Source organism: Anomaloglossus baeobatrachus, chromosome 1 (assembly GCF_048569485.1).
Source record: "Anomaloglossus baeobatrachus isolate aAnoBae1 chromosome 1, aAnoBae1.hap1, whole genome shotgun sequence".
In the NCBI taxonomy this organism is placed as follows: domain Eukaryota; kingdom Metazoa; phylum Chordata; class Amphibia; order Anura; family Aromobatidae; genus Anomaloglossus; species Anomaloglossus baeobatrachus.
This window is the reverse complement of record NC_134353.1, coordinates 402,968,857-402,993,883: the sequence shown is the minus strand read 5'-3', so window position 1 is coordinate 402,993,883 and position 25,027 is coordinate 402,968,857. Positions and strand designations below refer to the sequence as shown.

The window sequence follows — 25,027 nt, the reverse complement described above, 5'->3', positions numbered from 1 at the left end:
CCGAGCACTAAAAGCTGTTATTCTAAGCGGCTATTCGCCATTTTGAGAGACTCCGACTGAAGAGGCAGAAGGCCGGGATTTTTCTGGTTCCGTGACCAGAGAGGCCGGATGGTGAAATCCTCCCTCCAGCGGATACTCAATAGCCATTGCTTTGCCAGAGAAAAGGAAGGAAATAAAAGCATCGTCAGCATGCCTCTCCTGAGTATTCCCAGTAATACTAGTGAAAGGTAGGCGGCCTCTGACCGGCGCTGTAGTGAGGGGTCCTAGTGCCTGCGTGACGTACGTGCCCCTCCTCTATATGGCACCCCTGACGTCACCGCAGGTGTGCCACCACCCTGTATACTGTGTATGGATGGGCATATATTCTATAGAGCCTGTGTGCAGGCTGGCCCAGTGTGATGGATGGGCAGCGATTACTGTACTGCCTCTTTATTGACTGGATTCTGACCTTAGTAAACAATGGACTTCGCCATGATGAGGATGTAATGGCCTTGACTGGTGAAGGGCTAATGGTATTGGTGCCTGTGCTGGTCCCTGGCACCCTGATTTTGTAGTGAAGAGTTAATATAATGGCTACCTGTGCTGGCCTTTGGCCATCTGATCTTGACTGTCGAAGGATTGCCTTGATTTTGACTTTGTAGTGAAGGGTTAATGTTATGGCTACCTGTGCTGAGCCCTCCCCCACCTGATCTTTGACTGGTGAAGGGTTAATGGTATGACTGCAGACCTCCTGATCTTGGACTGGTGAAGGGTTAATGGTATGCCCGTGCTGGCCTCCTGATCTTGGACTGGTGAAGGGTTAATGGTATGACTTCAGACCTCCTGATCTTGGACTGGTGAAGGGTTAACGGTATGCCCGTGCTGGCCTCCTGATCCTGACTGGTGAAGGGTTAATGTCCTGGCCCTTTGCACCCTGCTCTCCCGCCGCAGTGTAGGCGTTCCGCAGTGTGCTGGTGATTTTCCACAGTGGCTGAGGCCTGGGATGAGTGTGCACTTTTGTCCCTCTAGTGGCCAGCACTGGTAGCTGCTGCGCAGTCACGAACGGTCTGTGCATCTTTCGGGAAGCGGGCTGCTGTACACCTGATCTGCAGCATGGAGGTGTGGTCTGCAGAAGGCTTTCTGTAATCCCCATGGCCATCTGAGATGACGTGAGCTGTAGGGTGAGATGGTGCATAGGGAGGAGCCAGGGCTTCATCTGATGGCGATCAGCAGGTATGGCCCCGTGCTGTATCCCCTGCAGCAGGTATAGCCCCGTGCTGTATCCCCTGCAGCAGGTATGGCCCCGTGCTGTATCCCCTGCAGCAGGTATGGCCCCGTGCTGTATCCCCTGCAGCAGGTATGGCCCCGTGCTGTATCCCCTGCAGCAGGTATGGCCCCGTGCTGTATCCCCTGCAGCAGGTATGGCCCCGTGCTGTATCCCCTGCAGCAGGTATGGCCCCGTGCTGTATCCCCTGCAGCAGGTATGGCCCCGTGCTGTATCCCCTGCAGCAGGTATGGCCCCGTGCTGTATCCCCTGCAGCAGGTATGGCCCCGTGCTGTATCCCCTGCAGCAGGTATGGCCCCGTGCTGTATCCCCTGCAGCAGGTATGGCCCCGTGCTGTATCCCCTGCAGCATGCATCTAATCTAAGCAACAGGTGGTTAAAGGTGTGACACCTAGTATAGGGCTCAGGCCACATGGGGATTAGTGCGAGTGCTCGCATGACACTCGTCTCAGATAATAGCCTGTACCCTCCTCCAGGGCAGATGCCATTCCAGCAAAGTCGATAATGGCTTTCCTGGGGTTCTTGTGTTTAATGGCACATGAGCCCTGCAGCCAATAGGAGGCTGCTTCATTCACACTTCTTTGGACGAAACGACAAGTATGTTGCTCTGACTTCCTCCAGATATTGGTTTTGTCCTTAGAAAGTGAGAGTGAAGCAGCTGCTGATTGGCTGCAGGGCCCATGTGACCTTACACGAGCCCCAGGGCTGATGGTGCATGGCATGTACAGGCAGAGGAGTGGACAACCCCTTAAACTATATAGCATTAAATCTCTCATCTCAAACTGAGATACTTTTCAACTGCGGCGTTGCCGGTATTAAGCAATATGTACTTTTTAATTTGTTTTTTATTTTTTTAACTTTACTACCTTACCAAGACAAGAGTCCCTTTTAATAGGCGTCCATTCTTATAGCAATAGTAAGACTATAAAATTCTGCGGTAACAGTTCTAACGTTCTTTTTTTTTTTTTTTTTTTTTTTTTCTTTAGCTCCAGGGTTTCTTTCAATTGCTGTAGTAACCTGGGTCCCGGGCCTCGGTGGTGTTCCTGATGTCCCTCACCCACCCCTGAAGATCCCAGGTGGGCGAGGGAATAGTCAGAGGGATCACAATCTTTCAGCTAATTTATTTTATTCTGTAAGTATTCCATATTTCTCAAATATTGGTCTGATAAAGCAGTAAACGTCACACATGGCTACTAGTAGCTTCTGATTTCACTTGTTTGTGCTTTTCTTTAGGATAATAGGCTGATCATTACAGAAGATCTTGTGTCCAGTAACAGGACTAGAATTCTTAACGTCCAATCTAAGCTATCGGATGGAAAGCAAGTGGACTGGAGAGCAGTGTTAAACAATAATAACCTATATGTAGAAATCCCAACTGGCACACTCCCTGATGGGAGCAAAGATAGGTACGTTTGTCCTGTGTATGCCTTCAAGATTTCTCACGAGCTGCGCCTATGCTCCCTGTTACTCCCAAAGTAATTGAAATGGTCCAAAAAGTGTCTATTTGAAGGGGTGGGGGGCTACAGTGCAGTCTGTCTTATTTGTTTCAGGTCCCAAAAACCGATCACTTATATAAATGGCTTAAAATGGCTCTGAATTCCAGTTTTTATATGGCAATTCAGTTAAATGATACATGTATCAAAACAATAGCAGTTGAAGTGCAGTGAGATGTATGGGTTCATTCTGGCTGCAGCTTGGCAATGTCCTTACAGGTATTTCTGCTGTTAGAGGTAAGGAACATGAGTTTCTTGGTGCTGCCCATGTACTTGCCTAGAGTTTGCAGTAAATCTCCTGTGGAATTGCCACATGGCTCTGTCATGGGGCACAATGAAACCCTACAGTCGAATTGTGTGAACATAGCCCTTGAAACAATAGACTATTGTCCAATAGCTCAGTCACAGGACTCGGCTTTACAGTAAGCTGTTGATATTGCAAAGGCAAACTAAGCCAGGTTCAGATGAGGGTATGCAAAGTCTCCCCTTCATGTGCATGGCATCTTTTATATATTTATTTATATCTATATCTATATATCAGTTTCTTCAAGTACAGTACACCCTTCTTCATCCTCCTCTCTGGGTAACTGTAAGGCTCTGTGCACACGAGAGCTTGCTTCCAAACCTGCGGATTTATCTGGATTGTCCAGATAAATCAGCAGGTTTCAGCAAGTACAGACACTCCCCATGTTATCCTATGGGGCATGGGGAGTGTCTGTGTCCACGCTGCGGATGTCCCGCAGCCGTACATAACTGCATGTCAATTATTCCTGCGGAAATCCCGGCTCTCCACTATGGAGAGAGGCCGGGACGTCCGCAGGTAAATCGCATGAATGTCCACAGGTTTACCGCAGCAATTCCGCTGTACTACCGCAGCTAAAAATGTCTGCGGATGCTGGCGGGCAGCTGCGGTAAACCTGCATCCTGTACCTGCGGATATATCCGCAGGTACAAGCTCCTGTGGGCACATAGCGTAAGGTTAACTGTTTAGACCAGAGGCATGTTGCTCTGCTGATGACCCCAAGTGTACACTCTCCAATGCTGCATGACTCTGGACAGCTTTACGTCAGTGGGTGACTTTTTCCATTTTTGCAGTTTTTTTTATTTTTTTTAACTAGGTGTACTTTTGAATTGCATATCCGTCGTATCATATGTTGTACTGGAAGGCGTGGAAATTTTTTTTCCTAGTGTGGTGACATGGCCCAAAAAAAATAAATTCCAAAATTAGTAGTTTTGCATGGGGTGTTTATTCTAAAAAAAAAAGTCTTCATTTTGCGCATCTGGACCTGCTCAGATGGTTCTCCATTGAGGTGCCACCAGGGAGCAGTGTGAGGTTGCCACCTCTTTGAAATGAAGCATCATTCCAGACACATTTCAGGGGCTGAGCTAGTCCCTGCTCTAAACTTTCATCAGTTGTCACTTCTGCCCCCTCCCCGACAACTCTTTAGTGTCCCACATTCCCTGGGATTCTCAAACGAAGCATCACACAGTGGATAAAGCAGTAGTGAGGAAGTGATGGGGAAATTAACAACTTATTATGAAAAAAAAAATAGTCATTTAATAGGCATTTGCAATGAAGAAAAATGTAACGGACTTTTTTTTTTTTCTTCACTTTGTAGCTTTGCTGTTCTATTGGAATTTGCAGAAGAGCAACTCCAAGTAGATCATGTCTTCATCTGTTTCCACAAGAACAGAGATGATAGAGGTGAGGTTTCTTGATAACATGCATTTGTTTTGATTTCCCTTTTCAGTGCATAGTGCAGTCATATGGCGATGTATTGTTGACAAGCCTCACATATGCTAATAGTACTAATGGAAATCCCAATGTCTGCAGCTGGTTAGGATTACTCTTTAATAAGGCTAATTTACCTGACCATAAAAACAAGACATTAAACATCATAAACGTCTGGCAGCAAATCGGACCCATATGAACTGGACATTAAACTGCACATGTACAGAAAATATAGCCATCCTAACTTCAAATATGGCCATGAAATCTTCAATCTGATAAGCGTATGGGAGAATATATTCTAAATCTCTTCTATACATTTTACCCACAAATATCTTTATTTGACACAACTATTTAAAACTATTTGTGTGCCTGGCACAAATGAGATCTTTAGAAATGACTTGGATAATTAGCCCGGGACTACGTTTCACAGCACAGTATTACGTATTTGTAAACTAAAATGCAGAAGTGTCTCTTGCACTCCACATTTTGGGTTTATAAATACTAATGCAAAATACTAACTTAGGCTGCTTTCAGACTACGTTTTCTTGACATGCGTCATGAACATTTATTTTTTGCTGTAAAAGAGGATCCTGTGTTTGCATGCGTTTTTCTTTGTAAACGCAAGTGTTATTTCTTTGTCGCTCCATTGGGAGACCCAGACAATTGGGGTGTATAGCTATTGCCTCTGGAGGCCACACAAAGTATTACACTTAAAAGTGTAAGGCCCCTCCCCTTCTGGCTATACACCCCCAGTGGGATCACTGGCTCACCAGTTTTGTGCTTTGTGCGAAGGAGGCAACACATCCACGCATAGCTCCACTTTTTAGTCAGCAGCAGCTGCTGACTATGTCGGATGGAAGAAAAGAGGACACATATAGTGTCCCCAGCATGCTCCCTTCTCACCCCACTGTATGTCGGAGGTGTTTGTAAGGTTGAGGTACCCATTGCGGGTACGGCGGCAGGAGCCCACATGCTGATTCCTTCCCCATCCCTTTTTACAGGGCTCTGGGTGAAGTGGGATTTACCGGTCTCCAGGCACTGAGACCGTGCTCCATCTACAGCCCCTGGAGAAGATGCTGGATGGAGCGGAGTACATCAGGGACATGGCCCTGCTTCCTCAAGGTACTCTGTGTCCCCGTGCATTTGGCGCTCACACCGCAGCATGCTGGGTGTTGTAGTGCGCCGGGGGACATCAGCGCTGCGGCGCCTGTGCCATGGCCTCATTCAGCTTTGCTGAAGCAGGCTCACTTATTGGAATTGGTCGCGCCGGCCGCTGGGACTGCGGCGCGGCTGGCACTTGTAGTGCGCCGGGGACTTCAGCGCGGCCTGCGCTTTTACGGCGGCCGCGCTGATAACTAGAGTCCCCGGCTTTTGCGGCCTGCTTCCGTTCGTTCCCGCCCCCAGACCTGCCAGTCAGGAGAGGGGCGGGACGCTGGCCACTTCCAGGAATCGGTCGCGCCGGCCGCTGGCAGCGGCGCGGCTGGCACTTGTGGTGCGCCGGGGACTTCAGCGCGGCCCGCGCTTTTACGGCGGCCGCGCTGATAACTAGAGTCCCCGGCTTTTGCGGCCTGCTTCCGTTCGTTCCCGCCCCCAGACCTGCCAGTCAGGAGAGGGGCGGGACGCTGGCCACTTCTATGAATCGGTCGCGCCGGCCGCTGGAACTGCGGCGCGGCTGGCACTTGTGGTGCGCTGGGGACTTCAGCGCGGCCCGCGCTTTTACGGCGGCCGCGCTGTTAACTCGAGTCCCCGGCTTCTGGGCCTAGTCTCCCTTCGTTACCGCCCACAGCCCTGACAGTCAGGGTAGGGGCGTGACGCTGCATAGAGCAGAGCTGAGAGCTGGAGTATGTTTTGCATACTCCACCCCTCTCACTGTGTGCACTGTGAATCCGGATTCCCGCACTTTCTCAGGCACGCCCACGGCTTCCTTCTCTACAAGGACACCGGCAGCCATTAGTGTCAGTTTCTGTACGATACAGAGACAAGTGTGGAAGACCCTGGCATTCTGATAGTCACACAATCGCTGTAACAGGCGTTAAGCAGCACCTGTGGTGCTAACCCCACTAGTGCAGAAGTGCACTTATAGATATGCTTGTACTATATACATTGCACTGTTTGGTCGCACGTTGTATATACCCTCCTGGATTATGCGGAGGAGTTATCAGCATATTCTCTGTGTAAAACAAAGGTGCAGAACCACATGTTTTTCTATACAGCTGGTACAGCATGTACGGCTATACGGCCGGCAGGTTACATAGACTCCCACTGTATGCACTAATGGCCAGGGGATGAGGACGGTGTCTGCAGTATTTACTGACAGTTTTTCTGAGACTATGGCTATGATACTAGAAGCCTAGCAGTCCGGACATGTCTCTCACAATATGGGCACTGTTGAATCATTGATCCATGGCCCCCCTCAGTGTGAATAACTAACAGCTCCGGGAATGTCACACGCATCCCAGAGTCACGGCTCTGCACGGACGTCAGTCCCAGACAGCCTAAGTGGGCTCGCTATGAGCGGCCTCGGTTTCATCAGGGTCCTAACAGAAGGACTCGCTGTGTAATGAGGCGGAAGTAGCGGCTCAGGATTCTGATCCTGAGACCGCTCTCAATCTGGATACACCTGATTGTGACGCCGTAGTAAATAATCTTATAGCGTCCATCTATAGAATGTGGGTTATTTCTCACAGCTCCTCCAGTGGAGGAGTCAGCTTCACGTATTTTTCTGGACCACTCTGCCTTCAGAGAGGCAGTCCAGGAACACCACGCTTATCCAGATATGCGCTTCTCCAAACGGCTTAGGATACACGTTATCCCTGTCCCCTGACTTGGTCAAGGACTGGACCCAATGTCCCGAGCGGCATCCTCCAATCTCCAGGCTTGTAGCTAGATCCATAGTTGCAGTGGGAGATGGAACTGCAAACTCAAAGATGCCACTGACAGACAGATGGATCTCTGGTCGAAAGCCATCTATGAGGCTGTCGGCGCACCGTTGGCTCCGGCATTCTCTCCCTTGGGGCACTCCAAGCTATTTCAGCTTGTCTTACACAGATTGACACGGTTACACGTACATCTGTGCCGCAGGTGGCATCCTTAACCTCTCAAATGTCTGCATTTGTTTCTTACGCGATTCAGGTTGCCTGGACTCTGCGAACCGTGCGGCGGTAGCCTCCGCTACTCCGTGTTTTTAAAGCAGAGCCTGGTCTGCTCGTTAAGTGAATGGAAGGCAGATTCTGCTTCCAAAAAAGGTTGCCTAACCAGTTGCCTTTTTCTGCTGACCGACTGTTTGGTGAGCGTTGGATGTAACCATCAAACAGTCCAGGGGTAAGGATTCATCCTTTCCTCAGCCCGGACACAACAAACCCCAACAGAGCAAGAGGCAGTCGGGGTTTTCGGCCTTTTCGAGGCTCGGGCAGGTCCCATTTTTCCTCGTCCAATGTGGACTCAAAAGGATCAGAGGAGCTAAGATTCTTAGCGGGCTCAGTCTCGCCCAAAAAAGCGACAGTCTGAAAACCCGCTTCCAAGGCGGCTTCCTCATGACTTGCGGCCTCGGTCGGTAGCAGGCTCTCCCGCCTTGGCGATATTTAGCTGCCATAGGTCAATGACCATTGAGTGTGAGACATTCTGTCTCACGGGTACAGGATAGAGCTCACTTCTCGTCCTCCAACTCGATTCTTCAGAATTTCTCCACCTCCCGGCCGGGCCGCTGCTCTTCTGCAAACAGGGTGCACTCTATAGGCAGAAAGAGTGATGACCCCCGTTCCTCTTCAGGAACAAGGTCACGGTTTTTACCCCAAATTCTTTGCGGTACCTATAACAACGGGCCGTTCCGTCCCGTTCTGGATCTAAAAATGCTCAGCAAGCTCGTGGACACCAGGCGGTTCCGGATGGAATCCCTCCGCCATGTCATCGCCTCAAGGTCCCAAGGATATTTCCTAGCATCATTAGGCATCAAGGATGCTTATCCACACGTGCCGATTGATCCAGAGCACTAGCGTTTCTACGCTTCGTTATAGGAGACGAACACCCTCTGTTCGTAGCTCTACCTTCCGGCTAGCGACAGTCAACTGGTCTTCGCCAAGGTCAGGGCAGCAGTAGTCACAGCCTGCACTCTCAGGGTCACTCTGTGGTCCCGTATTTAGACGATCTACTTGTCAAGGCACTCTCTTAGGAAACATGCCAACACTGCCCGAACGTTGCGCTGGAGACTCTCTAGAGTTTTGGGTGGATCATCAACTTTTTAAAGTCAGATCCGACCCCGACCCTATCGATAACATATCTAGGCATAGAGTTTCTTACTCTCTCAGCGATAGTGAAGCTGCCGCTAGACAAACAGCATTCACTACGGGCTGCAAGCTCTTCTTTAAGAACCAGTCGCACACATTGAGACGCCTCATGCACTTCCTACGTAAGATGGTAGCAATGGAGGCAGTTCCTTTCGCGCAGTTTTACTGCGTCCACTACAATGGGACATTCTCCGCCAATGGGACGAGGAGTCGACGTCCCTCAACAGAGTCGTCGTTCTTTCTCAGGCGGCCAAGGAATCTCTACGGTGGTGGCTTCTTCTCACCTCTTGGTCAAAAAGAAGGTCCTTCCTATCCCCGTCCTGGGCGATAGTTACGACAGACGCGAGTCTATCAGGGTGGGGAGCAGTTTTTCTCCACTACAGCGCTCAGGGTACGTGGACTCAGCAAGAGTCCACTCTTCAGATCAATGTTCTTGAACACAGAGCAGTGTATCTTGCCCTACAATCCTTCCAACAGCGATTGGAAAGCAAGCATATCCGACTTCAGTCGGACAGCTCCACAGCGGTGGCATACATCAACCACCTAGGAAGAACGCGCAACCGGCAAGCCTTCCAGGAAGTCCGGCAGGTTCTGATGTGGGTGGAAGACACGGCATCCACCATATCCACAATTCACATCCCAAGTGTGGAAACTAGGAAGCTGACTTCCTAAGTCGCTGAGGTGTGGCCGAAAGAGTATGGTCTCCTCACCCGGACGGGTTTCAGGAGATCTGGCGCCGCTGACAGAGGCCGGACGTCGATCTAATGGCGTCACGGCACAACAACAATGTGCCAGCTTCATGGCACGGTTTCACAATCATCGAGCTCTGGCGGCAAACGCCTTAGTTCAGCATTGGTCGCAGTTCCAGCTACCTTAGGTGCCACCTCTGGCATTGTTACCCAGAGTACTGCGCTAGATCAAGACCGACTGCGGCCGCGCCATCCTCGTCGCTACAAATTGGCCGAGGATGTTGTGGTACTCGGTTCTGTGGTGCCTCACGGTAGGCTAACCGGGGGCACTACCAGACCAATCAGACTGGCTATCTCAAGGGCCATTCTTCCATTTGAATTCTACGGCCCTCAACCGGATGGTGTAGCATTGAGTCCTGGAACCTAGTGTCGTCAGGATTACCTCAGGACGTGGTTGCCACCATGAGACAGGCTAGCATACCAACGTCCGCCAAGATTGACCACAGGACGTGGAAGATGTTCTTATCTCGGTGCTCGGCGCAGGGTGTTTCTCCCTGGCCGGTTGCATCGTCTATGTTTCCTTCCTTCCTGCAATCTAGGTAGGAAAATGGGTTGTCGCTCAGTTCCCTTTAGGGACAAGTCTCAGCGCTATCTGTATTTTTTCAGAAACGACGACTTCCTCAGGTACGCACGTTCCTACGGGGAGTTTGTCTTCTCAGCACTCCGTACAAGCGGCCGTTAGAGCCCTGAGATCTGAACAAGGTTCTAATTGCTCTCCAGATGCCGCCTTTCGAGCCTTTGAAGGATGTCTCCCTTCCCGTTTTTCACGGGAAGTGGCCTTCTAGTAACGGTCTCGTCTCTTAGGAGAGTTTCCGAGCTAGCAACGCTCTCATACAAACTCCCTTCCTGGTCCTTCACCAGGACAGGGTAGTTCTGCGTCCGGTTCCGGAATTTCTCCCTAAGGTGGTATCCCATTTTCATATCAATCAGGATATCACCTCACCTTCTTTGTGTCCTCGTCCAGTCCATCAATTTCAGAAAGATTTGCATCTGTTGGTTCTGGTGAGAGCACTCAGGTTCTACTTCCCGCATGGCGCTCCTGCGCCACCCGGATGCACTCTTTGTCCTTGTCGCTGGTCGGCGTAAACAGTCGCAAGCTTACAGATCCACCCTTGCTCGGGGGCTCGAGGAACCAATTCTTGAAACCTACAGTTCTACTGGGCTTCTGGTTCTCTCAAGGCCGAAGGCCCATTCTACCAGAGCCGTGGGTGCATCCTGGGCATTTCGGCACCAGGCTACGGCTCAGCAGGTGTGTCAGGCACCCACCTGGTCGAGTCTACTTACTTTTACCAAGCATTATCAGATGCATACCTACGCTTCGGCAGACGCCAGCCTAGGTAGATAAGTCATTCAGGCGGCGGTTGGCCACCTGTAGGAGAGGGCCGTTTGACGGCCCTATCATGAGGTATTCTTTTACCCACCCAGGGATTGCTTTTGGACATCCCAATTGTCTGGGTCTCCCAATGGAGCGACAAAGAAGAAGGGAATTTTGTTTACTTACCGTAAATTCCTTTTCTTCTAGCTCCAATTGGGAGACCCAGCACCCGCCCTGTTTTCTCGGGGTTTTTCTGTTTTTTCGGGTACACATGTTGTTCATGTGGTATGGTTCAGTTCTCCGATGTTTCCTCGGATTGAATTGGTCTTTAAACCAGTTATTGGCTTTCCTCCTTCTTGCTTTGGCACTAAAACTGGTGAGCCAGTGATCCCACTGGGGGTGTATAGCCAGAAGGGGAGGGGCCTTACACTTTTAAGTGTAATACTTTGTGTGGCCTCCAGAGGCAATAGCTATACACCCCAATTGTCTGGGTCTCCCAATTGGAGCTAGAAGAAAAGGAATTTACGGTAAGTAAACAAAATTCCCTTCTTTGCAGGATCCTGTCACTTGAGGTTTATGGGCAGGCATTCGAGTCATGTGATCGGGAGTTAGGGGAACTGAACGTGACAGACTGGGAGCCGGCATCTGACAGCTGCGGAGGCTCGTAAACATCGGTATAACTTGCTTGTATACCCGATATTTACCTTGGTTATGAGCGTCTGCAGCTGCTAGGAGCCGGGCTCCCTGCACACGTAACCAAGGTAAACATCGGGTATCCAAGCAAGTTACCCGATGTTTACTTTGGTTATGAGCCTCTGCAGCTCTCAGGCGGGGGGGAGAGAGGCTGGTTTCTGGGCATGCTCAGTAGAGCAAGCAGGATCCTGTCCATCAGCATGCCAGCGTTCACATGCGTTTGCATGCTGTTTAGTCAGGATCCAGCAATTTGCAGTATTTGGACGCAGCTCAAAACGCTACAAGTAGTGTTTTTGAAAAGTTAGAAACTGCAAGTCGCTGGATCCTCACTATAACGCATGTTGACGCGAGTCCATTGCAAATGCATTGAAATGAAAACGCATTTGCACTGGATCCGTTTTTGCGTTAATAAACCGTTCGCATGTTAAGAAAACCTAGTGTGAAAGCAGCCTTATGGAATAACACAATACAAATAATACCATAAACTTGATGCAGAGTGTTTGGAATAGCCGAGCTTCTAATTCAGTATTGTGGGCTGTGTCCGCACTGTGACACTGCTGTGCATGTTGGTGTGTATTGTCGTGCTTGATGGAGGTATTAATATTGTTGCTGACATTGGATGGACTGGTACTGACGATCGTGCGGCCACAGGAGATGTGATGGCTGCCAAGAGCTCAGTTTAAATGATAGCCATACTCCAGCTGTCACGGCCGGTGCCTGCACCTCCCCTGGCTGGTTTCACCCTCTAAATGCTGCAATCAATGGCATATAGAAGTATGAGGAGGTGCCCTGTCACCCGATCTGGACCCCCGCTATGCGAATATTAGGGCCTGTAGTAGCCATGACAGCAGAGGTTAATTGACCTCCTGAACGATTGGAGATTATACACACACACATTTATGCAATAGCAAAAAAGTAACTCATTTGGACGACCCCATCTATACATCACTTTAGTTAACCCTTTCAGTGAACACCATAAAAAAAAGTGGCCAATTGTTTTCTTTGTTTTTTAAATCAAACCCCTGGGAGGAAAAACTATAGTAAAATGTGATAGAGCTAAAATGTAATTGATGATCTCGTCTCGCAAAAACACAAGCCACCATACAGGTCCGTCAGCCAAAAAATTAAAAGGCTATATCTGTCAGAATATAGCCATTCAAAATCAAATCAAAGAGCACTGGGTAAATGTGATCAAAAATTTTCTCAAAAGCTTCAACTCGTTCCAAAAACGCCTTTTACTTGTGTCGCTGTATGGAGATATAGGGGGCTTCCATGTTACTGGTAAATTACGGGGTAGGTGTCTCCACAAGCTGGGCATAATGTACGTGCCCTACAATGGCATATTTGCAATTTTCACTCAGTAATCTTTATTGAAGCTTATTTCTGGAAAACTCCCATGGAGTCAAAAGTGGGTAAAATCACGGACTGGTGTCACTTCCAAATTGGGGGATTTCCCTCTTCGGGCAATTGGGGACTTTGTATATGGAGTATGCAAACTATTAAAGTAAAATCTATGCTCCAAGGGTGAAATGACACTCCTTAACTCCATCACAAGTTTTGCCATGTGGGTAAGCAGTGCTGTACAGGCACAGATGGAGTATTGCCAGGCTCAGCAGAAATTGACACATTTTGGTGCTATTGTTATCTATTTTCCCATGTCAGAATGTAAAATCTGTAGCTAAAACAATTTTTATGACTTAAAAAAAAAAAAAAAAAAAATTCAAATTTTTCCTTGCTGCCCAATGGTATAAATTTCGGTGACCCACCTGTGGTGTCGATATGATCACTGCACCCCTAGTTGATTTCTGAGGTGTAGTTTGTAAAATGGTCTCGCTGATGGGGAGGGGGGGAGAGGCTTCTGCTGTTCTGACACCTCAGGGGCTCTGTCGGTGTGACATGGCACCCACACACCATTCCAGCCAAATGGGCACTTATAGTATGGCACTCCTTCCCTTCTGAGCTTTCCACTGTTCCTGAAAAGTAGTTCCTGATTTACATGTAGGGTAGTGGTGCACTCAAGAGAAATTGCACAACAAACTGGGGTCTAAATTTTTTTTTTTTTTTTTTTAAATTCTATTTTTCCCTATTAGCCATAATAACTCAAGCGTGGGGCTAAAACAATTTAGCGGTAAGAATGGAATTATTCTTTTACCACCCAATGGTATAAGTTCAAATCGCCCTCCCTTTTGCTCAAATAAGAGGAATTTTTTAAAAATTCACCTATTGCTGCGTTTATAAACGTCCAATCGGTCAAAATATAAAATTAGTCCGATGGATAGTGCCAGAATTTAGGGGCTTCGAGTTTCCTTGTTTGGCCTTCTCAACGTTGCATATACCCCAAAATGCTATCTGTAAAAAAAAAAAAAAAAAAAAGCCAGTGACTGATGCAAAAAAATGAACCCTCATACAGTGTTATGGGTCTCAAAAAATGGTGACACAAGCAAAAATGTTTATATATTTATTTATTTTTTCCCCCCCCTTTTATAGGACTTGAACCTGTGATCGTCTTATCTTTACTTTGTGCAGCAATACTATGGTATTGCGGTATCTCAATTAGAATCGCTGTCTTCTATGGTGCCCAGTTGCAGGTTGGATGTCACAAAAGCAATTATATGAAATGCACGCCAGGCCCTGGCTATCATAGCATCACATCTGCTCCTTGCGATTACATTGCAGGAAAGGATCTGCTGGATCGTAGTGCATAAATTGATGTCAGTAATGGATAGTGGCATTTAAGAGGTTATCAGCAGCGATTGTTGGGGGTGCTGATAGCTGACATTTGCATCGAACAGGCGCTATGTAATATAGCTGACATCTGCCCTGTATGGAGTGGACTTTCTTGTAATACAAAAGTAATAAAATACATTTTATTACTTTCATATTCCCTATGTAAATGAGCAGGGTCTCTAGCCTCATAGGCGTCTCATCACCCTCTGGGCTTTTGCATGCTTTCTATGGTATTACGCCCCTGTGGGCGTGATACTATGGCGTTACATGAGCGACATCACATCTGCAGCTTCAGAATCTTGTGTGCATGCTTGCCATTCTCGCCGCTGCCTCATCCTGGTGTTTGTTTCTTGGCTTCTGATGCGTGCTGCGCATGGCAGGAACCGCAGGAGTCTTCTGAGCATGCGCAGTGCGCGTCAGAAGCCGACCAGCAAACACCAGGATGAGACTGCAGCGAGAATGGTAAGCAAGACTGAAGGAGCAGACATGAGGTCGCTGATGTAAATCCATGGTATCACGCCCACAGGGACGTGATACCATGGAAAGCATGCAAACGACCATGGGGCTACAGACACTGCTCATTTACATAAAATGTTTTACTTATTCTTTCTTACTTTAATATTACACAATATTACAAGGGATGGGTAGGAAGGGGTTAATGGCTCACACAGGCTCCTAATGCTTTTTTGACCTGACAGGTTCCCTTTAATTCTGAGCCCCCTCCAAAGTTAGACATGCTCCAGGGGTTAAATCCTAACTATGAACATTTGTTGCACTTTTCAAATGGTGCAAAAAAAAAAAGGTTGAATACATTTTTCTGTTTTGTGCATTTCTGGTTATGGCATATGGTCTGTTGGGGTGAATTAACGTGCTGCAGTTTGGGTTGTAGAAACTTTCCCACCCATCTTTTAATCTGAATTTCTGCACCCATATCCACAACTATGTAATGTGAGATCAGACAAAGTAGCATATAGGCTGCTCTACAGTCAGTCCATATTGTGAAAACCTGCCCACAGCATTAGACTTTAACATTTAACCGTGGCTTTGCTTTCATTTCAGCTGTGCTCCTTCGAACCTTCAGCTTTTTGGGCTTTGAGATTGTGAGACCTGGACATCCCCTTGTCCCTAAGAGACCAGACGCGTGCTTCATGGCTTACACATTTGAAAGAGATTCTTCTGACGAAGATTAGAAACCTGCAATGTCCTGCAACTTTTTAGAGCTATTTTTTTTTTTTTTTTTTTTCTTTAGCGTAAGAGGATTTGTGAATTATTGTCCATCTTTTTTCTAGTGGTGTAGTTACTGGACCCTGGGGGAAGCAGATGAAGGGATGTGGAGGAGGGCGGGGGGGGGGGGGTTCGAGGTGAAGGAGAGATGTTTAATTTTTCGAGTCCAGATCTTTACTGAATTATTTTTTGCATGTTTGATGTTGAATAAATGTGCACTCCAGATTAGCGCTATGTCTGTGGAGGTTTGTGTTTTTGTGATCTAAAAGTTCTTGCATTAATTCTAAATAAAACATTTATATTTGTTTTGTGGTTTTGTTTTTTTTTTTGTTTTTTTGGGGGGGGTTTTAAGCACATACCTGCATGGAGTAGAGTTTAGCTCCAGCAATATTGGGTGGATGGCTGAATCTGTATAACAGTTGCATTACATGTATAGTGTTTGACCCAACTTACTACCCTGTTTCCCCGAAAATAAGACTGTCTTAGTGCTTTTTCTTTGTCGCTCCATTGGGAGACCCAGACAATTGGGTGTATAGCTACTGCCTCCGGAGGCCACACAAAGCATTACACTTAAAAGTGTAAACCCCTCCCCTCTGCTATACACCCTCCCGTGCATCACGGGCTCCTCAGTTTTTAAGCTTTGTGCGAAGGAGGCACACATGCACGCATAGCTCCACAGCTTAGTCAGCAGCAGCTGCTGACTATGTCGGATGGAAGAAAAGAGGGCCCATAACAGGGCCCCCAGCATGCTCCCTTCTCACCCCACTCTTGTCGGCGGTGTTGTTAAGGTTGAGGTATCCATTGCGGGTACGGAGGCTGGAGCCCACATGCTGTTTTTCTTCCCCATCCCCTTTAGGGCTCTGGGTGAAGTGGGATCCTAATCTGTCTCCAGGCACTGAGACCGTGCTCCATCCACAGCTCCTGGGGACTCTGCTGGATAAGGAGCCGAGTATCGTCAGGGACAAGGCCCTGCTACTTTAAGGTACTCTGTGTCCCCGTGGGGACCGTGCACAGAAACACTCCAGCATTGCTGGGTGTGTTAGTGCGCCGGGGACCGCAGCGCTGACCGCGCTTGTGCCATCACACACTACAGCGTGGCTGGGTGTGTTAGTTTATGGGGACTACCGCGCTGACCGCCGCTGCCATTTTTACACTGCGGCGCGGCTGGGACTGTTAGTGCGCTGGGGACTACCGTGCCGACCGGGCTTATACGCCGGCCGCGCTTATAACTTTAGTCCCCGGCTTTTGCGGCCTAGTCTCACTCTTTTCCCGCCCACAGGCCTGTCAGTCAGGGGAAGGGCGGGACGCTGTACGAGAAGTCAGCACTGAGGTCGGCCTAGTATGGGAGTCTCTCGCCCCCAGACCTGCCAGTCAGGGAAAAGGGCGGGACGGTCGGTATGACGCCGACAGTGAGGGCTGTAGTACATTGAGCTGTCCTCCGCCCCCCTCACTAACCACGCTGAGGCACCAGATTCCCGCACTTTTTTGTGACTACGCCCACGCCTCCCTCCTCCTCAGAGAACGCCGTCAGCCATGTTTTTTCAGCAACTTCTGGCTGCAGCTGAGGGAGACCCGGGGCAGAGAATCTGATGGCTACAACCCACATCCGCAGCCCCTGCCGGACAGGAGACGGAGTATCGTCAGGGACACCCTGCAGCTACAGGTACTCTGTGTCCCCGTTGGCACGGTGCATGAAGCACCTTGGCCTCAGACGCAGCTGCGACTGCGGTGTGCATTTTTTGTCCGGGACTACCGCGCCGACCGTGCCTGTTTGCCGGCCGCGGTTTTTACTTTAGTCCCCGGTTTTTGCGGCCTAGTGCGTTAAACTCCCGCCCCTGAGCCTGCCAGTCAGGGAGAAGGGCGGGATGGTCGGTATGTTGCCGACAGTGAGGGCTGGAGCACACCTCGCTGTCCTCCGCCCCCCCTCACTGATCACTATAGACCACCGGATTCCCGCAGACAGAGCCCTGCATCATAACGTAGGGAGGGCTGGAGCATACGTTGCTATCCTCCTTCCCCCTCACTGAGCACTGGGGGGCACCAGTTTTTCAAAGGTGGTCTTCCTAGGGTGTTGTCCCCCCTTGATGCCGCGCTGTGTGTGTGTGTGTGTGTGTGTGTGTGTGTGTGTGTGTGTGTGTTCGGCAGCATTATTTGTTTTTGGCTGTATACCCTCACTGATTACTCTGCGGACGACAGGCTGTTGTCTGCTCTTAAAGAGTAAGGGTGCCAAGACACTGGCTTAGTTTAACCTCTTGTGCGCCTATATTACGGGCACTGCACAGATGACAGCGACAGAGTTTGCATGATGAAAACTTCGCCGGCGTTCCCTGTCCAGGCGGCAGGGACAGAGTTACAGCTTTGCTGAGAAACTCTCTGGGTCATTTTCACTATCCATGTCTCAGGCTATGGACAAATGGTCGGCTAAGAGACTAGGAGTTTGCAGTCCAGACCGGCCCCTTACACAGGCCCGGGCACTGCGGGATCGCCCCAGGCCTCTATCGGTCTGCGACGAAGCGTGTTCCAGGGGTGGCCTCTAGTTATTACGTGGTAAACTCCAGCACGAACCGCAGTCCCAGTCCAGCTAATGCACAGATACTGTCCAGAAGCACACCTTCCCGGACAAGCGTTTTACTGAACGCCTTATAACACGTTGCCCCTTCCTCTCTGACGTTGTTAACGTTTCGGCTCAGTGTCATAAGGTGCCCTCCAGTCTCTGGACTGGCGGCTAGATCAGTAGTAGCAGTGGCTGGCGGGTCCACGCTCAAAAATGCCACGGACAGACAGATAGCACTCCTAACGAGATCCATCTATGAAGCCATAGGCGCGTCCGTTGCCCCGGCCTTTGCAGGGGTGGGCACTCCAGGCTATCTCAGCTGCTCTGTCTCAGATCAATGCGGTCATCCTGGGCTCCGCAATTAGCGTCTTTGACGTCTCAGGCGAGGGTATTTTCATCCTCCGCCGGGCACAGAGAACCTTTTCTGCATGGCGGTCCAGGTCAGGGGAGTGGTCCCCACATGTCCAAGACCGATGTAGGAGACATTCTGTCTTACGGTCACAGGATAGAGCTCAGTTCCCGTACTCCGACTCGTTGCTTCACAGCATCTCCGTTCCCCGAGCGAGCCGATGCACGTTTCCAGGCGGTGAACACTCCGAAGGCAGGAGGAGTTGCGATCCTCATTCCCCTTCAAGAACGTAGTCGCGGCTTTTTACTCCAGCTTGTTCGTGGTACCAGATAGGACGGATCACCCCGCCCCGTTCTGGACTTCACACTGCTCAACGGACAGAGAACCTGACGGTTCCGGATGGAATCTCTCCGCTTGCCATCGCCTTTGATGACCCAAGGAGGCTTCCTGGCATCAATCGACATCAGGGATGCTTATCTCCACGTGCCGATTGTATCAGGATATCAGCACTTCCTGCGCTTCGACATAGGGAACGAACACCTTCAGTTCGTGGCACTAACTTTCGGCCTGGTGACAGCCATACGGGCCTTCACCAAGGTCATGACAACTGTAGTAGCGGTCCTACTCTCTCGGGCAATCTGCTGGTCAAGGCCCCCTCTCGGGTGGCATGCCAGCACAGCCTGAACATGGCTCTAGAGACTCTCCAGAGATTCGGGTGGTTCATCAATTTTTCCTAAAGTCAAAATTGACACCGGCCCAATCACTGACATATCTCGGCATGGAGTTCCATACTCTCTCAGCGATAGTGAAGCTTCCGCTGGACAAACAGCGTTCACTACAGACAGGGGTGCAATCGTTCCTTCGAGCCCAGTCACACCCTTTGAGGCGCCTCATGTACTTCCTAGAGAAGATGGTGGCAGCAATAGAGGCAGCTCCGTTTGCGCTGATTCATCTGCGCCCACTTTAATGGACTTTCTCCGCAAATGGGACAGCAAATCGACGTCCCTCGACAAGGACGTTGCTCCTTCTCGGGCAGCCATGGCCTCCCTTCAGTGGTGGCTTCTTCCCACTCTTGTCAAAGGAAAAAGTCCTTCCTGCCCACATCCTGGCCTGTGGTCACGGCGGACGCGAGTCTGTCAGGGAGTCTTCCTCCGCCACAGGGCTCAGGGTACATGGACTCAGCAGAGTCTTCCCTCCAGATCAATGTTCTGGAGATAAGGGCAGTGTTCTAGCCCTAAAGGCGTTCCAGCCATGGCTGGAAGGCAGGCAGATCCGAATTTAGTCGGACAACGCCAAGGCGGTGGCATACATCAACCACCAAAGCGGCACAAGCAGTCGGCAAGCCTTCCAGCAGGTCCGGCGGATTCTGCTGTGGGTGGAATCCACAGCCTCCACCATCTCCGCAGTTCACATCCCGAGCGTAGAAAACTGGGAAGCAGAATTTCTCAGTCGCCAGGGCATGGACGCAGGGGAATGGTCTCTTCGACCGGACGTGTTTCAAGAGATTTGTTGCCGCTGGGGGAAGCCGGACGTCGACCTATTGGTGTCCCGGCACAACAACAAAGTCACGGCATTCATGGCACGTTCTCAAGATCACAGAGCTCTGGCGGCAGACGCATTAGTGCAGGGTTGGTCGCAGTTTCCCTGCCTCACGTATTCCTCCTCTGGCACTGCTGCCCAGAGTGTTACGCAGGATCAGATCCGACAGCCGCGCCATCCTCGTCGCTCCAGACTGGCCGAGGAGGTCGTGGTACCCGGATCTGTGGCATCTCACGGTAGGCCAACCGTGGACACTACTAGACCGGCCAGACTTGCTGTCTCAAGGGCTGTTTTTTCCATCTGATTTCGGCGGCCCTCAACCTGACTGCGTGGCCATTGTGTCCCGGATCCTAGCGTCTTCAGGGTTATCTCAAGAGGTCATTGCCACTATGAGACAGGCCAGGAAGCCAACGTCCGCCAAGATCTACCACAGGACGTGGAAGATCTTCTTATCCTGGTGCTCTGATCAGAGTTTTACTCTCTGGCCATTCGCCTTGCCCACTTTCTGTCCTTCCTTCAATCCGGAATGGAAAAGGGGGTTGTCTCTCGGTTCCCTTAAGGGACAAGTTTCGGCGCTTTCTGTGTTTTTTTTTCAAAAGCGTCTAGCCAAACTCCCTCAGGTACGCACGTTCCTGCAGGGGGTTTGCCACATAGTCCCTCCTTACAAGCGTCGGCTAGAACCCTGGGATCTGAAACCACCCTTCGAGCCAATGAGGGATATTCTCTTTTACGCCTTTCGCAGAAGGTGGTCTTCCTAGTGCAGTCACGTCACTCCGCAGAGTGTCTGACATAGCAGCGCTGTCATGCAAGTCCCCCTTCCTGGTGTTTCACCAGGACAAGCTGGTTCTGCGCTCGGTTCTGGAATTTCTCCCGAAGGTGGTATCCTCTGTTCATCTCAATCAGGATACCTTCTTACCTTCCTTTTGTTCTCATCCGGTTCACCAACGTGAAAAGGATTTGCACTTGTTAGATCTGGTGAGAGCACTCAGACTCTACATTTCATGTACGGCGCTCCTGCGCCGCTCGGATGCGCTCTTGTTCTTGTCGCTGGCCAGAGTAAAGGGTCGCAAGCTCCCAAGTCAACTTGGCTCGGTGGATCAGGGAACCAATTCTTGAAGCCTACCGTTCTGCTGGGCTTCCGGTTCCTTCAAGGCTGAAGGCCCATTCTCCCAGAGCCGTGGGTGCGTCCTGGGAGTTGCTGCACCAGGCTACGGCTCAGCAGGTGTGTCAGGCGACTACCTGGTTGAGTCTGCACGCTTCACGGAGCACTATCTAGTGCATACCTACGCTCGGCAGATGCCAGCTTAGGTAGGCGAGTCCTTCAGGCGGCGGTTGCCCACCTGTAGGAAGGAGCCGTTTTACGGCTCTTTTACCGAGGTATTCTTTTACCCACCCAGGGACTGCTTTTGGACGTCCCAATTGTCTGGGTCTCCCAATGGAGCGACAAAGAAGAAGGGAATTTTGTTTACTTACCGTAAATTCCTTTTCTTCTAGCTCCAATTGGGAGACCCAGCACCCGCCCCTGTTCCCTTCGGGCTGTTTGTTCTTTTGTGTACACATGTTGTTCAGATTGAATTGTTCTTGGTCATGGTTTCTGTTCTCCGAACATCCTTCGGATTGAATTTACCTTAGACCAATTTATAAGTTTCCTCCTTCCTGCTTTTGCACCAAAACTGAGGAGCCCGTGATGCACGGGAGGGTGTATAGCAGAGGGGAGGGGTTTACACTTTTAAGTGTAATGCTTTGTGTGGCCTCCGGAGGCAGTAGCTATACACCCAATTGTCTGGGTCTCCCAATTGGAGCTAGAAGAAAAGGAATTTACGGTAAGTAAACAAAATTCCCTTCTTTTTCAGGTAAAAAAAAGTCTTATTTTCAGGGTGTCTTTATTCTCGAGGAGACATGGTTGGGGGTAAGTTTACACCCCCCCCCCCCCAAATCCCAGGATCGTCATACTTACCAGCCCAGGGTGTCTGTATGGCTCCCAGATCCTTCTGTGATCTCCCATCAGGTACGCTGCGTGCCTCCCCTGCTACTTGCTGACATCAGATCACACACACTCACTCACTCTCACTGTGATCTCCCTGTGCTCCCCTGCGTCTGGCTGACATCAGATCTCACACACCCACCCCACGATCCCAGCAGCTGTGCTGCACACCGTGCTCCTCTGCCTCCTGCCGACACTCACAGATCCGATCGCTTACGGTCACACACAGTATACACGCACACATCTGATCGCATACACTCACACACACCCCACTTCTCCCTGTGCCCTCCGGTGGGCGGTCCCAGCAGCTGTGCTGCATGCCGTGCTCCTCTGCTGACACTCACACATCTGATCGCATACACCTACACACTGACGATATCGCACATACGTGCTCACACAATCACAACATCTGGAGATACCACATGCTTCCGGCCATGTGATCCTCCGGCAGGTCCTGGAAGGTCACTGCACGCACAATATCGCCGCCGAGAAGCAAGCGATATCACTGGATGTTGTGTGTGTGTGGATGCGATCTGGTGTGTGTGTGTGTGTTCCGCTGCTGCAGGACCTTGATGCGCTCACCTGCTCCCGGTCGGCTTCTGGTGAGTATGATCGGGGTCTTCTGTCTTCTCTCTTCTGGGGGTGCCCGCTGCCTATAATGAAGTGTCCTGCAGTGTCTAACTCTTTCACCGCTGCATGACACTTCATTATTGACCGCAGCAATGTCGTATTTTCAGGGGATGTCTTATAGCAGGAGTTTTCAGTGATGCTTTAATATGTCTTATTTTTGGGGAACACAGTAGGTTTGCGAATTTTTTTTTTTTATATAACTGAATGTTTTATTAAGTTTTTAGAACAGATACAAAAAAAAGTACATGGATGCATGGATATGTCTCACAAGCTTGTTAATAACTGTAAACCAGAAATCAGTATCCATATTATCCACTAATACACTGAAAACAGGGAATATGACAAGACGAACAATACAATACTAGACAGGGAAACATAAGGGAGGGGGGATGGATTGGGGAGGGTGAGCATATCAGGCTTCCATCAAGGCCGTACTTCACTGTTATTCTTTGTTGGCCCAATAAGTATCCCAAAGTGACCAAACACTCTCAAAAAGATCTACTGTGTTATTTGACAGGGCAGATAAATACTCCATCCTTCTCACATCTTGGATCCGAGATTGGAGATCTGTAAGTGAGGGTGGATGGGCCAACCTCCAGTTACGGGCAATTAGACATCTAGCTGCTGTGGTCATGTGTAATAGTAACCGCTTCACTCTTTTCCCCAGCTGAGCAAGTGGTATATTTAATAAATAGAATTTAGGATCCAGGGGAATCCGAAGGTTAGTTACTTTATAAATAAGAGATTGCACCAACCTCCAGAAACACTGGATAATGGGGCATACCCAGAATATGTGCGGTATGTCTCCTCCTGTGGCTCCACACCTCCAACAATTGTCAGGTATAGCTGGGTTTAGTTTATGTAGTAGTGATGGGGTGTGATACCAATACATAAGTAATTTATACTGATTTTCCTTATAGACATAGCATGAAGATGTCTTAGAGGCCGTATCCCAGATCCGCCTCCACATACACAAGGGAATGGACTCACCAAGGAAATCTTCCCATTTCCTCATATATGTATGCTTTGGCTTGTCTTCTGGGCACGGAGCCATTAAAATACGATATATATATATCGGAGATGAGGCCTTTAGTAGAGGCCCCAGCTCTGCACAATCTCTCAAAAAGTGTAGGGACAGAGACTTCTAAGGGTATGTGCGCACGTTGCTTTTTACCTGCTTTTTCTTCTGCGCTGTTTAATGCCAAAATGGATGTGTTCTTCTATTCAAGCAAAGTCTATGGGAATTTGGGTTTTTTGTTCACACTATGTTGTTCAAAATGCTGCCTTTTTGTGGCAGAACTTTGGTCAAAAACTCAGCTTTTCAAAGAAGCAACATGTCAATTGTTTTTGCCATTTGGGTTTTGCACTGCAAAGCTGAGTTTTTGACCAAAGTTCTGCCACAAAAAGGCAGCATTTTGAACAACATAGTGTGAACAAGAAACCCAAATTCCCATAGACTTTGCTTGAATAGAAGAACACATCCATTTTGGCATTAAACAGCGCAGAAGAAAAAGCAGCAAAAAAGCAGGTAAAAAGCAACGTGCGCACATACCCTAATGAGGTAAAAAGGGAGTGCATCAGGTGTCTAACTTGTAAATACCGATATTGGGAATTGCCTGGGAGATTAAATTTAGCAGCTATGGTGGCGTATGGGAGAAGGACTCTGGAGTGTGCGTCTACTATGTTACTATGTCAGCAAAGCAAAAGAGTTTCCTGTCAAACCACGTTTTAGTCGCTGTACCCTGCATACCGTCTGGCATTCTGGGATTAAAAAGAAAAGAAGTCAATGGAGAGTGTTCAGATTTAAGTGGAAACTTTTTGACACAACAGTCCCATATCCTCTTAGTGAAGGCTATAGGGCCCAGAGTATTTGGGTCAGGCTTATTAGATGAGGTGCCCCAAAGGTAGGAGTTAGGGTGTATTGGGGAAAGCCATAACTTCTCTATTTCCATCCATCTAGAGAAGGCACTGCGATTAGACCATGCAGGGATGTGACGTAAGTGTGCTGCCCAATAGTACTTAGTAATATCAGGGACCCCCAGGCCTCCTCTCAGTTTACTGTCAAATAATGTTGTTTTCTTGATTCTATGTCTCTTATGGGCCCAAACAAATTGAAGTATACTAGACTGAATGTTGCTCAATTCTTTGTATGGCACACACACCGGAAGGGTCTCAAACAGGTAAAGTAGCTTTGGCAGAACAGACATTTTGACTGCAGAGATTCTTCCAAACAGAGACAATGGGAGCTTGGTCCAATTGAGCAGGAGCCTTTTTATCTCAGTAAATAAACTAGGATAGTTCTGCTGATACAAAAGCTTATACTTAGATGTTAATTGTATCCCAAGGTATGTCAAGGATATGTTTTTCCATTTATAGTTGTAGTTTCCCTGTAAGGAGGAGACCCGCACCTGTGGAATGTTAAGAGGCAGAGGTTCCGTTTTGTTCTGATTGACCTTATACCCTGACAACCTTCCAAATTGTAGTAACAAGGA

At 49.2% G+C, this 25,027-nt stretch overlaps 1 protein-coding gene across 1 annotated transcript; it reads left to right on the top strand.

Annotated features, from left to right (window-relative positions):
• The first annotated feature begins 15 nt into the window (after nt 1–15).
• OAZ1 (ornithine decarboxylase antizyme 1) lies at nt 16–15,784 on the top strand. Its single transcript, XM_075352585.1, is given in 6 exon segments — nt 16–227; nt 2,250–2,307; nt 2,309–2,395; nt 2,497–2,669; nt 4,376–4,461; nt 15,315–15,784. Coding segments are annotated over 6 exon segments (654 nt in total). The 5' UTR covers nt 16–108; the 3' UTR covers nt 15,446–15,784.
• Nucleotides 15,785–25,027: the final 9,243 nt, after the last annotated feature.